Here is a 15203-nt window from a genome sequence, read left to right as displayed (position 1 = left end):
CAGGCCCTGAGACTTGAAGGGCAAAACCTGGGGTTTCGCGGCTAGTTCTATCACAGAGGGTAGGCCCTGGCGGTGGCAACAGTTCTGTGTGGCAAAGGCGTTGGGGGTAATTTTCAAAAAGGAAAATGCATTTTAAAAATATAAAGCAGCAACAACAGTAGTAGCAGCAGATTGGCAGATCAGAAGCTTCTAATACCAGCAACAGAGAGACTGAGCTTAAGTAATTCAGCAGCAGAATCAAGCTTAAAAATTAAAGACTTTATTCAAAGAACTACATATCTAGATAGGAAAGTTAACAAGGCCTATCTATCCATCTATCTGTCTTGGCACACATCTTGTCTCTCTTCATGTTCGCAGAGGAAGAACAAAGGAAGAACAAAATTGAAGATTCAAGGGCTTGTCATGTGTCTCTGAGTATCAGTCTAACGAGAAAGGTGATAGGAGGAGAGAACAGAGTGACAGGCAGACAGGGAGGCCAATGGGGAAGGATTTTCTCTATCAACTAACTCATCTGCCTATTGAAGTCCTTGATCTGGACTACAAGCTTATGTAACATGACTGAGTTCCAACAAAAAGTGTATTTCCTAGATCTGCCCTCAGATTTCCTTCCATACAGAGACCTTGGAGCTCTAGAGAAGGTGTGTTCTACGTAGTCAGCTGTGGCCAAACCAATGGGTTGAATTTTTGATTGCTACTGCCACTACCATCAGATTTGAATGAGAAGGACACCAGGGGAGGCTGGCCGCCATGATTTTCCTGAGCCCCGCATCCTACTCAACTCACCCCCATCATCTCTCACCTCTACTGGAAAGTAATCTTCAAACCCCGTATCTGAGAGGAGGACAGCTTTGCTCATGGGGAAGTCACCAAGGATGAGCACAGGGGCTCGTTCGTGAGTGTGCCACAAGGGACGCGACGGATGTGACAGAGACATGAAGTCATTCAAAGCAGTCGCCTATTTGGACGCAAAGAGGCCAAAGAAGAGAACATTAGGACACAATTAACATTTCTCTTGCATACTGAAGCTACAGAGGCCCCAATACTACATTCTACAGGCTCTATGGTAAAACATTGCATGGTCTGTGCCACTTTTGGCTGTAGACTATGGTGATATATTATAATGCTGCTCCACAAAAGAAGGAAGAAAGGAAGCATGGAAAATTACTGTTTTGTATGTTGAGCTGTTAGGTGGCCTGAGCCACAATATTGAGGAAAGGGCAGTATTGGGGAAAATACCAATGAGGATGAGGGTGATTTTAACAATGATGATTATAACAGAAATAATAACAACTCAGTTGCTTAAATAACTGTATGAACGCAGAATCCTCATCAACCACAGGGATTTACCTTTGTCCCAAACCTGAACCTATCAGTTTTTGTACTTGATCTCATATATCCATTTACATTGATAGAGAACCTAGAAATAAGAAAATATTATGAATTTTTAAAAACACAGGAATCAATATCTTTTATACTGTTATGTTAGAAAACACTACTGATCCTTCAGATGTTGTTGGATTGTACAATACTGCTCATTGTAGGCTGCCCTGGTTAGGTCAGAAGTCTAACAAGAGCACGATTCTCACCCATTATAAAAGAAATCTCCATTCTAAGAGACATGATTCAAAAGGAAGAGAGAAACCAGCTAATTTAATCATGTTCATATCTATGTATTTAATAAAGTCAATATATACATGTAGATATGTACATATATAGGTATGTATCAACCTATGATTGCTTGTATTTTCCAAGATGGCCCTTGACAATGACAGAGGATGATGGATGAGGACCAAACCTGGCACACATACCTATTGTGCCCAATTTTAACTACTGCTGCAGTTTGGGGGCAATGACAGGTGATGATGGGAGTTGTAGTTCACCCACATCCTTAAACATTTTCTAATGGAACTACAGTAGAGTCTCACTTATCCAACATAAATGGGCCGGCAGAATGTTGGATAAGCGAATATGTTGGATAATAAGGAGGGATTAAGGAAAAGCCTATTAAACCTCAAATTAGGTTATGATTTTACAAATTAAGCACCAAAACATCATGTTATAGAACAAATTTGACAGAAAAAGTAGTTCAATACGCAGTAATGCTATGTAGTAATTACTGTATTTACAAATTTCGCACCAAAATATCACGATGTATTGAAAACATTGACTACAAAAATGCGTTGGATAGTCCAGAATGTTGGATAAGCGAGTGTTGGATAAGTGAGACTCTACTGTATTCATAAAATCCAAAAACAAATAATGATTAATTCTAATGTTAGCTCTTACAAAATACCTAGGCTACTTGCCATATAAAAGCAGAATGTTCTCTACACCACACAGGTTGGACCCAATCCTGCTGATGGTATGAGTTTGGCTACCACTTCTTCACTTCTGCACCAAGTTTTCCAAGAGATTAGAACACCCAAAATTGTGTTCAATCAAGCATTTCTCTCACCTCTTATCGTCCACAGGGAAGCCAAGGTGATTGCTTCCCACCATCACATCCATGACTACACTGCCATTCATGAAGGGCATCGGCGTGTACCAGCACATCCTGCAAACCTCTTCACTTCTGCAACCTTTTTGGAGACAGGGAATGCTCAAAGAACAAAAACTAACACAAGTGCAGCAGAACCAATTGAATAATATTAATTAGATTTCACAATTCGGAAAGGCGGGTAACTTTGTGGATTTATTTGCAAAGCCATTGCCACATGCCAAGGGTATTCACTATCTGAAATGGCATAAGTTTTATTCGGAGGAAAACACATCTCACAGGTGACCACTTGTGGTTAAGTATGATTGTATTCCAAGAGTAGAATCTTGGCAGTGGTTCCATAACTGACTGTGGAGCTCTATTCTGGATCTAAAGTGAAGACATAGATTTCCAAATGGAAGGCAGACACAGCAAGAGTTCACATGCTGTGTCTTCCTCTTGGTTGGTTGCTCCCTTTCACCCTCTATTCAGGCCTCTTCAGAATCCATAGTACCATTGGTAGCAGCTAACTTTCAGTTCCAAGGCTTGAGGGCCATGGCTTCCCGGGTCTCTGTGTTTATGCCACACATTTTGAGTTTAGCTTTGAGCCTCCCTTTAAATCTGTTTTGCTGTCCACCCACTTTCTGTTGTCCATTCTTGAGCTGAGAGTAAAATAACTGCTTTGGGAGCGAAGTTGATGGCGGATAATATAGAGTCCCCTTGAGGAGATAGGGTGGAATATAAATAAAGTTTATTATTATTGTTATGGCTTCAGTTCTCATGGTGTTTGCTTCTTCCAGAATGCTGACATTTGTCTGCCTGTCTTCTTCCCAAGAGATTCCAGGACACCTCTGTGAAACAACTATGATGTTCTGACATATGTTTTTTCCGACCCAAATTATGGATTGTTGTGTTTGTTTTCTAACTGCCACAACCATCCTGTCCTGTGGACCTGAAACGTTTCTGGGCTACTGCCCTTTAATGAACAGTAGTCTGACCACCCAAATCTTTTTTTCCATAAGTTTTTATTATTCATTAAAAAATTTCACATAAAGAGGAGAACGAATGAGGGGATAAGTGTTGTGGAGCTCTGATTAGTAGATTGGGACTATATAAATGTCTACTATGTCACCGAGGAAGAGGAAGGATTGAGGGGGAAGATAAATTTATATTTGTTATAATTATTACATGTATATCTTCAACTCAAGGACTGTTATACACATTGTCTAATGTTTTGAAAGTTCCAAATATCCTCTATAACAGAAATAACACACTCTTGTCATTTGATGTTAAGACAGGTCTTCCCATACTATCTGATGTTCTTCCTATCTTCTTTTTCAGATCTTTACATGTATTTTATGTTAACTCTTGCCATATAAATCTAAAAATTCAATTCCATTTGTTCCTAAATTAATATTGTGTACATGAGAATTCATTATGTTACATTGTCATGCTTACTTTAAAAAATACTACACAAACATGTCTTTTTGTATGTATGTGTGTGTGTAGTTATAAAATACCTAAATAACAAGGCTTGCAACCATTTCTGTTCTAATTAAAGGATACAGATAGGGCAATTTTCTAAAGTCTCTAAGTCTCTTGAATACAGAGTATATAAATAGTATGAAATGTATTTATATACTATTAATACTATTCTTAGTCAACAAATCCTGCTGTGGTCATCTTCCTTTAGTTCTTTATAAATTTAATGAAGGGTTTCCATTCTTCTTGAAATTTCTGTGTATTTGTTTATTGTAGGACTAAAGTTAATTTGTCCATTTTGGCCCTTTCAAAAACTTTTGTAATCCAATCTTCTGGTGATGTTTTGTTGTTTCCATAGTTTGGCATATTCAATTCTGGCTGCTGTCATATAAAGAAAAAAACTTTCTTGAGGTTTCAATGTCTGTTTGTCTAATAATCCCAGTACAATGGGATTTTGTACTTTAGTATAGTTTCCATGTCTCCATGCCACCCAAATCTTTAGCATGCCTAAACTGACCATCAATTACCGAGTTAATGTTTTGTGAATGCTTATTAATTACTGTTGTTTTTCAGAGCAATAGTCATCATTGATGATGATCCCTGCAAATGGATTATTAGTGAAATGTATGGCCATTAACAGCACCCAAAAATCTGTCCCACAGCATTTCTAATGATATCAAGCTGCTATAATTCTATTGTGTGGATATGGAAATGATGAGAAATAGCACTCTTCAGTGTTTCAGCAATCAAAATAATGAATTTAAGATTCTTTGCTGGAAAACCTATTTTCTAAACTCTGCAGAAAACCAGGTGTAATCAGGCACCTCCTGCTATAGCACCTGCTTCCTTAGTCCCAACTTGACCTCAGGATATCAAAATACCTTTTATTCTGTATGGAGCTGCCGTCATTTCGATCTGCAATTGTTCTTGTTTCTGACGCACAGCATGGGTGGGTTCTTCAAAAGTGACAGTCACAACTGGTTTCAGTCCAGTGTAGTGAGCTGTCCGAATTGCCATTGCAGAGTCCTGAAAAGAGAGAGCAGTATAAACGTGTACAGAGTGGTTACTCTAGAGCGGAGGTAGCCAAGGCATGATCCATGGGCCGCAAGTGGTTACCCAAGGCTGTTTTTGCAATCTGTAAAGCTTCCAGGAAGCAAACCCCCCCCCCCCCCAATTTAGAAAATATTTCAATTTTCTTTCCTCCAAAATGCCTTTTAAAATGTTTCACAATAAAATTTCTCACTCAGTGTAACGAAACTTGACTAATCAAATGAGTTCAGTTGTTCAGCAACAACAAAACTGCAAAACGCTATTAACATTTAAAAGCAATGGCTTGAAAATCTTGCGGATTTGGAGATCTCCACACTGTTGAAACAGCAGATGGGTTTCAGTGTTGTAGATTGAAGAGAGAGATAACACCAAGAGAGATCCTTTTGAGAGACCGAAAAGTCCGGTTTATTATTTCAGCTGAGTCTCTGGATGGAATCTGTTCCAAAAAGCAAACCAGAGCCCCCTATCAAGGCGTTGACCTGCTTTTTATACATTTTCAGACAAAGAACATGCTTCTACATACATCTCGTCATTAGTACGTCACTTCACATGCTTACATACATGGGCATAAATATGCACAATCAGCATTTTCCTATCTAAGCAACCTAAAAGCTTGTAGCAAGCTAGAGACACCAATCCATCATGAGGCCTACTTTGACCTGTCTGCTCTCCTTCCATTTAGCTGTACTAGGAACCACACTGGAATGTAGAAGGCCCCCCTTCTCCCCCCTGTCCTGTCAGCTTGTGCATCCCAAAAATCTAACACAGAGAGAGAGTTTGATTTTTCTACATTTCACTGCTTCTAATGTGCATACAATATATGTCTAAAAATCCATTTTTTTTCCATTCCTCATCATCAGGAAGCACCTTTTAAATCTGAATTCACATCTCATCAAGATCTGGTAGGCCTTTGCCAAGTTTGCAGCCTTGCCCTTACCAGTGTTTTGCAGGTCAGGTTAATTTTCAAGTAGTATGGAAAGCCCAGGTATTTCTGTAAAAAAGGGAGTTATTTCAACAGCAGATTCCATTTGAAGATCACAATGTTGAGAAACATTGTCACAAAGCCCGAAAAACTCACACAAACATCACCACAAAGTCTTGCAGAGCCATCATTTAAAATTCTAAATGACTGCAACCCTGAATAAATCCAATTCTTGTCACAAACAACCCTTTCCTACTGGAGATGCAGGATATCCTAACCTGAAGAATTCTCTCTCATCAATCAGTAAGCAGGACCCATGCTACCTAGAATCACCCTCTTCCTTTTCTCTGATTTCTTGTCCGGCCTGCTTGAGACAAAAGCCCATTTTGATGATTTCAGACAGTTTGGTGTGAACTTTCTCTATTAAGAGACAAGCTTCAATGGCAGTTGGATTATTCTTCCTTTGTTAAGTAGGAACAGTGTCCTTAGGGATACAGCTAGAACTGGGTGGGTAGTAGATATTGGTCAGTTGTGTGCAGTGCTCTCAGTTCAGTGAACTGTTTTCTTTCATTATTTTAATGTCTTTAAATGGAAACAATATGCTCTGAAATCCCCTGTCAATCTATGACAACTCTTTCAACTACAGTGTCTTTATAGGAAGGAAGACTCAAGGATTATCTGCCTTTGACTCCAACTTCCAGGAGTCAGTTTGGCCAATAATCTGGAGTTCTGGGAGATGAGGTTCAAAATATCTGAGAAACCTAAGATCTGAGAAGGTTGAGGAGACATGATTGTTGTGTATCAATACTTGAAAGGATATCATAAGAAAGAGGATGTTTTCTGCTGCCCTGAATGGAACCATGGGTTCAAATGACAGAAAAGGAGATTCCACTGAACATGAAGAAGAACTTCCTGATGGTGACAGCTGTTTAACAGTGGAACTCTCTGCCTCAAAGTGTGGTGGAAGCTCCTTTCTTGGAGGTTTTTTAGCAGAGGCTGGATGGCCATTTGTTGGGGGCGCTTTTCCTATGCGGCAGGGGAGTGAACTACAGGGCTCATGTGGTCTCTTCCTATTATAGGATATGAAACCATTGGCCAACAGCACCTGATACTCTTCCTCCCAGGTAATAACTAAGGCATGGGTCTGCCCTGGTTGCTGCGACCTAGTGCTTTCACAGAATTTACATTTAAGGTTCAGCAGATGATTATAACTTTTTCCTCTCAATGTTTCCAAAAGGAGGCAACGGGAGAGAAAAACACAACTATTTAAATCCTTGGTTTGAGATAATATTCTTTTCCCGGTGTCCAGAAATAAAAGTATGTCAGGGCTGGAGTGGATTATATCCAGTATCAGACAAAAAGAGTTTGCTAGTGAAAACAAATTGAAAAATTCTCTGGGATCATGTCTTGCTTGTATGCTTTCCATAAGGACATCTGAAAACAGAATGTTGGAGCAGACAGTCTGAACCAGTAGTTTTAACATTCTTATGACTCGTGTATCTCACTTCCATCCCCACTCCGGGGCCCAACCTACACTGTCATATATAATGCAGTTTGTAACTGTATTGGATGGTCAGCACAGACTCGTATAATGCAATTTAACTGCATTATACGAGTCTACATTGATCATATAATTAAATAGATTATACAAGTCTACACTGACCATATAATTACATGCATTATACGAGTCTACACTGACCATTTCAAATGGCATTATAAAGGTAAAGGTTTTCCCCTGATGTTAAGTCAAGTCGTGACCGACTCTGGGGGTTGGTGCTTATCTCCATTTCTAAGCCGAAGAGCCGGCGTTGTCCAAAGACACCTCCAAGGTCATGTGGCCGGCATGACTGCATGGAGTGCCGTTACATATAATGACATTATATGTCTGTGTAAATGGACCCTTGAAGAACTTTATGTGGCCTATGATGCCGTGTGAAAACAGCTTCAGTTGAAGACCTATGTAACGCAACAACCCTTCTCGTCTCCCACTTCTAAACACGGCTGCTAGTACTCACTGCGTTTTTGTCATCAGGGTCTATGGCTGAATCCACCAGCTCTTTGAAGATTTCCGCTACTGAGAGAATTTCATGCTGCTGAAAGAAGACATTCCGGTCACCTCCAAGGTTATCAAATCTGTTGACTACAGCCATCCACTTACAATCGGAGTCGGAAAGTGTATATATTGGCTGCAGGAGGAAGGGGAGCAGCCTGGCCAGAAGAAATCTCCACATGACAGATCTTCTCAGAGGGGAACCTATGAAATGGACACAAAAACACAGGTTTGTAAAATAGCCCCAGTTTGATACACAATAGACCCCTTCCACAGAACTGTATAAAATCCACATTAAACTGGATTATATGGCAGTGTGGACTCGGATAACCCAATTCTAAACAGATATCGTGGATTACCTGCCTTGATATTCTAAACAGATATCGTGGATTACCTGCCTTGGTTATATAGCTGTGTAGAAGGGCCCATAGTGAAGTTCAATGGAACTGGGAATGAATCTCAGCAGTCTAGAGTATAAATGTACTATTATGATTAAAATTTATCTGCCTTTGCGATTTCCAGACTGGATTTTAAGACTGTTTTTGGATTGTATCTTAATTTCACATATTGTGTACAAAGGTACGCTATTATTCTTGATTTTACCTGTTTCCAAATTAGATTTCAGAACCATTTCTAGATTGCATTTGAATGTTTTGGGGCCCCTTCTACACTGTCATATAATCCAGATTATCAAAGCAGATAACCCAGATTATCTGCTTTGAGCTGGATTATGAGTCTACACTGCCATACAATCCAGTTCAAAACAGATAATCTGGATTTTATATGGCAGTGTAGATGGGGTCTTAGATGGCATTTTTATATCCTTTTCATTTTTGTACTGTTTTAACATTGGATCTTGATTTTCATAATCTGAGGCCCTTTCTACACAGCTGTATAAAATGCACATTATCTGCTTTGAACTGGATTATACGGCAGTGTAGACTAAAATAATCCAGTTCAAATCAGATAATGTGGATTTTCTGCTTTGACAGCAGTGTAGAAAGCAAAGGCAACTTGTTCCCCTACCACATCATTAATTCCATGCGAGAATGAAGTTAGGGCACTTTATCTTTGCATTTTAATCCCACCCAGAGCAGAGATTTGGGTTTGGTTGCCATCTGCTCTTTTGGGTGGGAGATATAAGAACGTAGAATGTTCCAAAAGGCATGTTCTTGTGACTTAGGGCCCTTCTATACAGCCCTATATCCCAGAATATTAAGGCAGAAAATTCCACATTATCTGAGTGTGGACTCAGATAACCCAGTTCAAAGCAGATATTGTCAGATTTTCTGCCTTGATATTCTGGGAAATAGGGCTATGTGGAAAGGCCCTGAGACAGGCCCTATATCCAAGGATCTAATCCCAGGTTTTCTGCTTTAAACTGGATTATATGAGTCCCCACTGCCAGGTAATCTGGGATAAATAGAAAACCTTGATCAGAACCTGGGATATAGGGCCCAGCTGGAAGGGCCCTTAGTTATTGTTGACACACTTCACTATTCTGTTTGTACGCCCTAAATATGAAAATGTCCAAAGAAAGTGGGCACCTTTTCTTCCATATGTAGTAAAGGCAAAATGTTCTGAATGGAAATACATTGCATGATTGAACTGGGTCTATTAAAGGATCAGCATGAAAAGAGATGTAGAAGAATTCTACAGAATAATATATGTTGATGGCAGTAACAATTGTGTATGCGCTATAGTGAGAAATCATGCCTATCTTGCCAATGGAATATTAGATTGTTGAAGATGTGTGCTTCTGACTCCATCTACACTGTAGAATGAATGCTTTTTGGCACCCCTTTAGCAGTCATGGCTCAATGCTATGGAATCCTAGGTTTGGTGAGGCACCAGCACCATCTGGCAGAGAAGGCTAAAGATCTTGTCAAACTACAACTCCCAGGACTTCATAGCATTGAGCCATGGTCATTAAAGGGCTGACAAATGATATTAATTCAGCAGTGTAGATGGGAGTCAGAAATCAGAAGCATACATCAACAATCTAATATTTGGTTGACAAGATAGCCTTGATTTTCACTGTAGCGTATACACAATTGGGTTGTTGTGAGTTTTCTGGGCTGTATGGCCATGTTCCAGAAGCATTCTCTCCTGACATTTAGTCCACATCTATGGCAGGCATTCTCAGAGGTTGTGAGGTCTGTTGGAAACTAAGCAAGTGGGGATTTTATATCCGTGGAATGTCCAGGGTGGGAGAAATAACTTGTGCCTGTTTGAGGCAAGTGTGAATAGTGCAATTGACCACTTTGATAATATTAAATGGTCTTGCAGCTTCAAAGCCTGGCTGCTTCCCGCCGGGAGATGTTAGCTGGACCTGGTTGTTTCATATCGGGAATTCTTGTGTTTTTTTTTAGTGTTGCTCTTTATTTACTGCCCTAGTTTTAGTTTTTTAATACTGGTAGCCAAATTTTGTTTCTTTTCATGGTTTCCTCCATTGTGTTGAAATTGTCCACGTGCTTGCGGATTTCAATGGCTTCTCTGTGTAGTCTGACATAGTGGTTGTTAAGAGTGGTCCAGCATTTCTGTGTTCTCAAATAATATGCTGTGTCCAGGTTGGTTCATCAAGTGCTCTGCTACGGCTGACTTCTCTGGTTGATTTGTGTTTGGGGAAAATTCACCATTTACTCTCGCCTCCAACAGACAAGTGTTCTTTCTCCAACCCTGGACATTATTCCACAGATATATAAACCTCACTTGCCTAGTTTCCAACAGACCTCACAACCTCTGAGGATGCCTGCCATAGATGTGGGCGAAACATCAGAAGAATGCTTCTGGAACATGGCCAGATAGCCTGGAAAACTCACAGTCCCGGTGCCTATATATTGTATCAATACAGTAGTCTCTCACTTATCCAAGCTAAACGGGCTGGCACAAGCTTGGATAAGCGAATATCTTGGATAATAAGGAGGGATTAAGAAAAAGCCTGTTAAACATCAAATTAGGTTATGATTTTACAAATTAAGCACCAAAACATCATGTTATACAACCAATTTGACTGAAAAAGTAGTTCAATACGCAGAAATGGTCCGGGCTGTGGCGCAAGCTGATAAAGCAGTCAGCTGCAACAAATCACTCTGACCAAGAGGTCATGAGTTCGAGGCCAGCTCCGAGCTGCGTTTGTCTCTATCTTTGTTCTATGTTAAAAGGCATTGAATGTTTGCCTTATATGTGTGATGTGATCCGCCCTGAGTCTCCTTCGGGGTGAGAAGGGTAGAATATAAATACTGTAAATAAATAAATAAATGTTATGTAGCACCAAAATATCACGATCTATTGAAAACATTGACTACAAAAATGGCTTGGATAATCCAGAAGCTTGGATAAGCGAGGCTTGGATAAGTGAGACTCTACTGTATATGCATTTTTAAATCCCTTCCTTTTATTTGTGTGTTTTAACTATGAGGAAAGTTAAAATAGTAACAACAATAATAATAATAATTCGTTCAACTGGGAAAGTAGGGCAGTTCTTCCCTTGCTTTGATTTCTGGGCGGGTTGTTTCTGTAGCAATGCATAACACAGCCCGTATTGGCGCTTTTTGTGTTGCTATGGCTTCAAAAGGTTTGCTGCCGTTTGCGTACAACGAGGACATTTTAGACTTGTGTTCCGCCCGAAAGGATCCAGAGCCACTTCCGCTCTGAAGCGAGGCCCCGCCCCTTGCGAGTGACGTCACGTGCCCCGCCCCGCCCCGCTATGGCGACTCCGCTAGCCCCGCCGCCTGTTCGCCCTTCCCCGCCTCGCAGCCTCCGCTCCCCGAGCCAGGCAAGCAGCCCGCCTCCGCCCGGTCTCTCTCTCTCTCTCTCTCTATATATATATATATATATCTCGCTCCCTCATGGCCTCTGGCGCCCACCCCGCCAAGGAGGCGTCGGGCACCGCTCCGTCCCTCACAGCCGTTGCTTCCTTTCTGCGCATGCTCGGGAAGGGAGCGGGGCCGCCGTGACGCGAGGGCCAATGAGCGAGCGCGGAGCGGTTTCCGTGGAGACCGGCCGAAAGGAGGGCTGCCGTCAAGCGAGACCCGTCGCGGTAGATGTCGTAAGTGGCAGCGCCGGGTTGCCGATTCATGGCAGCGGGGACGACAGTGCTGATGGCGGCGGCGGGCCCGGTGCTGAACGGGGCGGAGGCGGGCAGCGTGGCCGGGCTCAAGGAGGCTGCCGGCATGTACGAGCAGCTGCGGACCGAGTGGAACCGCAAGAACCTCAACCTTACCAAGTGCGGGGACCTGCTGGGCCGCCTCAAGGTGCGCTGGGAAAGGGAGCGGGGAGGCTAGAAACCACCATCTGGAAGAGGAGGGGTCTACAAACTGCCACCTAATGGGCTCTGGAAACCGCCATCTGAAGGGAAGGGAGGTTTTATGTTAATTGATGTTGTTTTATGTGAATTGATTCTGTTATTGTTATAAATGTTGATGTAAGTTACTTGTATCCTATGTGTTTTATGGCACTAGTATGTGCTTTCTGTAAGCTGCCCCGAGTCCCTTTTGGGAGATGGTGGTGGGATATAAATAAAGTTATTATAATAATATATAATATTCATCTATATATATAAAAGGGTAATGAAATTTCGGCCTAGGACAAAACAACAAAACTACACATCCCAGAAACACTAAACTTGGCAGCACAACCCCTCATCCATGCCTCTATGTTCATACAACAAAAAGAAAAGAAAAATAAAGTCCTAATTAGAGGGAGAGGAATAATTGTTTTTATCCAATTGCTGCCAGTTAGAAGGCTAAGCTCCGCCCACTTGCTCTCCTAAAAACCCACTCAGCCCAGGGGATAGGCAGAGTTAGGCCTCACTTAGGCCTCTTCCACACTGCCTATAAAATACAGATTATCTGATTTTAACTGGATTATATGGCAGTGTAGACTCAAGTCCCTTCCACACAGCTATATAACCCATTTATAATGGACTTAATGTCAGGGGAAAACCTTTACCCTTTACCTTAACTACCACCAAGTCCTCAATACTTTATTTCCCATACCACCATACTTCGCCACAGCAACGCGTGGCCGGGCACAGCTAGTATTATGCTATACTAATATTATAATATATTGTATATACGTATAATATTGATAATAATATCATGATTTAATACAATGTAATAATAATACATTATTATAATTGTATTTTTATATTATATGCAATATTACTAATAATATTGCAATATAGTCGTATAGTACAATATAATAATATATAATGCTTATATTGTGCTTATATTGTGCTATACTAATAATATAATATATTGTATGTATATATAACTTGCAAGCTGCCCAGAGTCTCCCTGGGAGTGAAAAGGGCAGGATATAAATGTCGCAATTAAATAAATAAAATTATTATTATTATGGTCTAGAAACTGCCATCTGATGGGGAGGGAGATCTAGTAACTGCCACCCAATGGGGAGGGAGATCTAGAAACCGACACCCGATGGGGACGGAGGTCTAGAAACTGCCACCTGATGGGAAGAAAGGTATAGAAAGCACCATCTGATGGGGAGGGGTCTAGAAATCTCCATCTGATGGGAAGAAATGTCTAGAAACCGCCATCTAATAGGGAGGGGGGTCTAGAAATCGCCATTCAATAGGGAGAGGGTGTAGAAATCTCCATCCAATGGGAAGGTGATCTAGAAATTGCCATGGGGAGGGGGGGGTCTAGAAACCTCCATCTGATGGGGAGGGGGCCTAGAAACTACCTGGTTTAAAGCAGGAATGGGCAAGGGTGGGATTTGGGTTTTGTAGGATTTATAAATTATCCCTTCTGATAAAAAAATCATGATCTACCTTATATGATAATGGTATGAACTAAAGTGAAAAATCAAGGGGATCTTTCCAACAGAGGATTGGTTGGCTCCATCTACAGGATAAATTTAATGCAATTTAGCCTTGCTATAACTGTTGTTGTTGTTGTTGTTGTTAACTTGATTTCTGGCACTCCCTTTCTTCCCATAAAGACTCAAGGTGGCTAACATGATATAACCCACTAAAAATAAAAAAAATCAAATACAAAGATTAAAAACCATTAAATATTTGTGTCATGATTACAAAGTTCAAATACAGTTCAAATACAATAAAGTGCAATTAGAATTTCATTTAAAACCTACCATGGCTCGATCCTGTGTACTCCTGGGTTTTGTAGTTTGATTAGGGGCCAGCACTCTTGGGCAGAGAAGGCTAGAACACCTTGTAAAAACTACAACTGCCATGACTCCATAGCCGTTAAAGTGCTGTTTTAAGAGGCTGGTAATCCCTAGCATTTATGCATAGAGGTTGAACATCCATCCATTAAATTCCAAAATTCTGTGAAAGGAGAAGTGTCATTGTCACACACTTTCACAATTGACCGCTTTTTAGATAGCCAAGTGTTGGTCTTTTACTTGATGGGGCAAAAAGTTTTCATTACTAACGAAATGCTGAAAGATTCCTGTATAATAATAATAATAATAATAATAATAATAATAATAATAATAATAATAACAACAACAACGTTATACCCCATTTTTCTACCAAAGGAGACTCAAAGCAGCTGACACTAAAAACTGTCATGATGTGTGAATTAGAAATCTAACACATTTCAACATTAAAATAGAATTAAACATAGAAATATTTAAAATACATTCTTAAAAGCAATAAAAACAAATCTATTAAATTTTGTTAGGGGCAATGTCCCTCCCCCGTAAAGACAGACATGTGTGCATCATGTAACTTATTAATGGACAAACATATTAAAATATAGGCAGTCCACAAGTTATGAACAAGATAGGTTCTGTAGATTTGTTCTTAACTTGAATGTGTATGTGAGTCGAAACAAGTACATTTTTTACAGTGTAGCTCTACCCAAAATATATATGTTTTAGTTTGGGATTGCATAGGGAAGGGTTAACACCCTTGTGGGGTTTGTTTTGCTGTCTGTGCCCCTGTCCAGAAGATTTCAGCTCACTTTTTATCCCTCTGAGAATTGGATTTTGAAAAATTTGGCTTGCTATGGCAAGCTTTCCCCCATGATAATAACTTTCAGGAGTAAATTTCCCTTCCAAGGGGTAGATTTTCCCCACTTCCTGTTTTCTCACCCCTGTTTTTAACTGAGCCAGAACACGAGGACTGTCTATACATGGTTAAGAGAACTGGAACCCAATGCTTGTGTGTGGTATTAGGTAGAACACAGACTTTACTAGCTACTTCCTGGCTGCCAATTCTTGATGTCATGGAT

The 15203-nt window shown here is 40.5% G+C and overlaps 2 protein-coding genes across 8 annotated transcripts in view; one reads left to right on the top strand and one right to left on the bottom strand.

The window, feature by feature from the left end:
• LOC100557448 (cation channel sperm-associated auxiliary subunit gamma) overlaps nt 1-11952 on the bottom strand; it is a 64570-nt gene extending 52618 nt beyond the window's left edge. For 2 of the 3 annotated variants that reach the window (XM_062962381.1, XM_062962382.1), the window contains exons 1-7: nt 11850-11952; nt 7946-8184; nt 5946-5999; nt 4840-4984; nt 2456-2579; nt 1348-1417; nt 800-955 (exon numbers count right to left, since the gene is read on the bottom strand). In XM_062962381.1, the coding sequence (XP_062818451.1) occupies nt 800-955; nt 1348-1417; nt 2456-2579; nt 4840-4984; nt 5946-5999; nt 7946-8161 (765 nt within the window). In that variant the 5' untranslated portion in view covers nt 8162-8184; nt 11850-11952. Of the gene's footprint in view, nt 1-799; nt 956-1347; nt 1418-2455; nt 2580-4839; nt 4985-5201; nt 5454-5945; nt 6000-7945; nt 8185-11849 lie in introns of those variants that run through there. The other variant, XM_062962383.1, reaches the window with a different exon arrangement.
• The window catches only part of LOC100557251 (26S proteasome non-ATPase regulatory subunit 8), a 93665-nt gene continuing 90136 nt past the window's right edge, over nt 11675-15203 (top strand). For 4 of the 5 annotated variants that reach the window (XM_062962387.1, XM_016997120.2, XM_003226915.4 and 1 more), the window contains exon 1: nt 11675-12031. In XM_062962387.1, coding sequence (XP_062818457.1) covers nt 11690-12031 — 342 coding nt within the window. In that variant the 5' untranslated portion in view covers nt 11675-11689. The other variant, XM_062962389.1, reaches the window with a different exon arrangement.

This window comes from Anolis carolinensis, unplaced genomic scaffold (genome assembly GCF_035594765.1).
Source record: "Anolis carolinensis isolate JA03-04 unplaced genomic scaffold, rAnoCar3.1.pri scaffold_10, whole genome shotgun sequence".
Lineage (NCBI taxonomy): Eukaryota > Metazoa > Chordata > Lepidosauria > Squamata > Dactyloidae > Anolis > Anolis carolinensis.
This window is presented reverse-complemented; position numbering and strand designations above follow the sequence as displayed.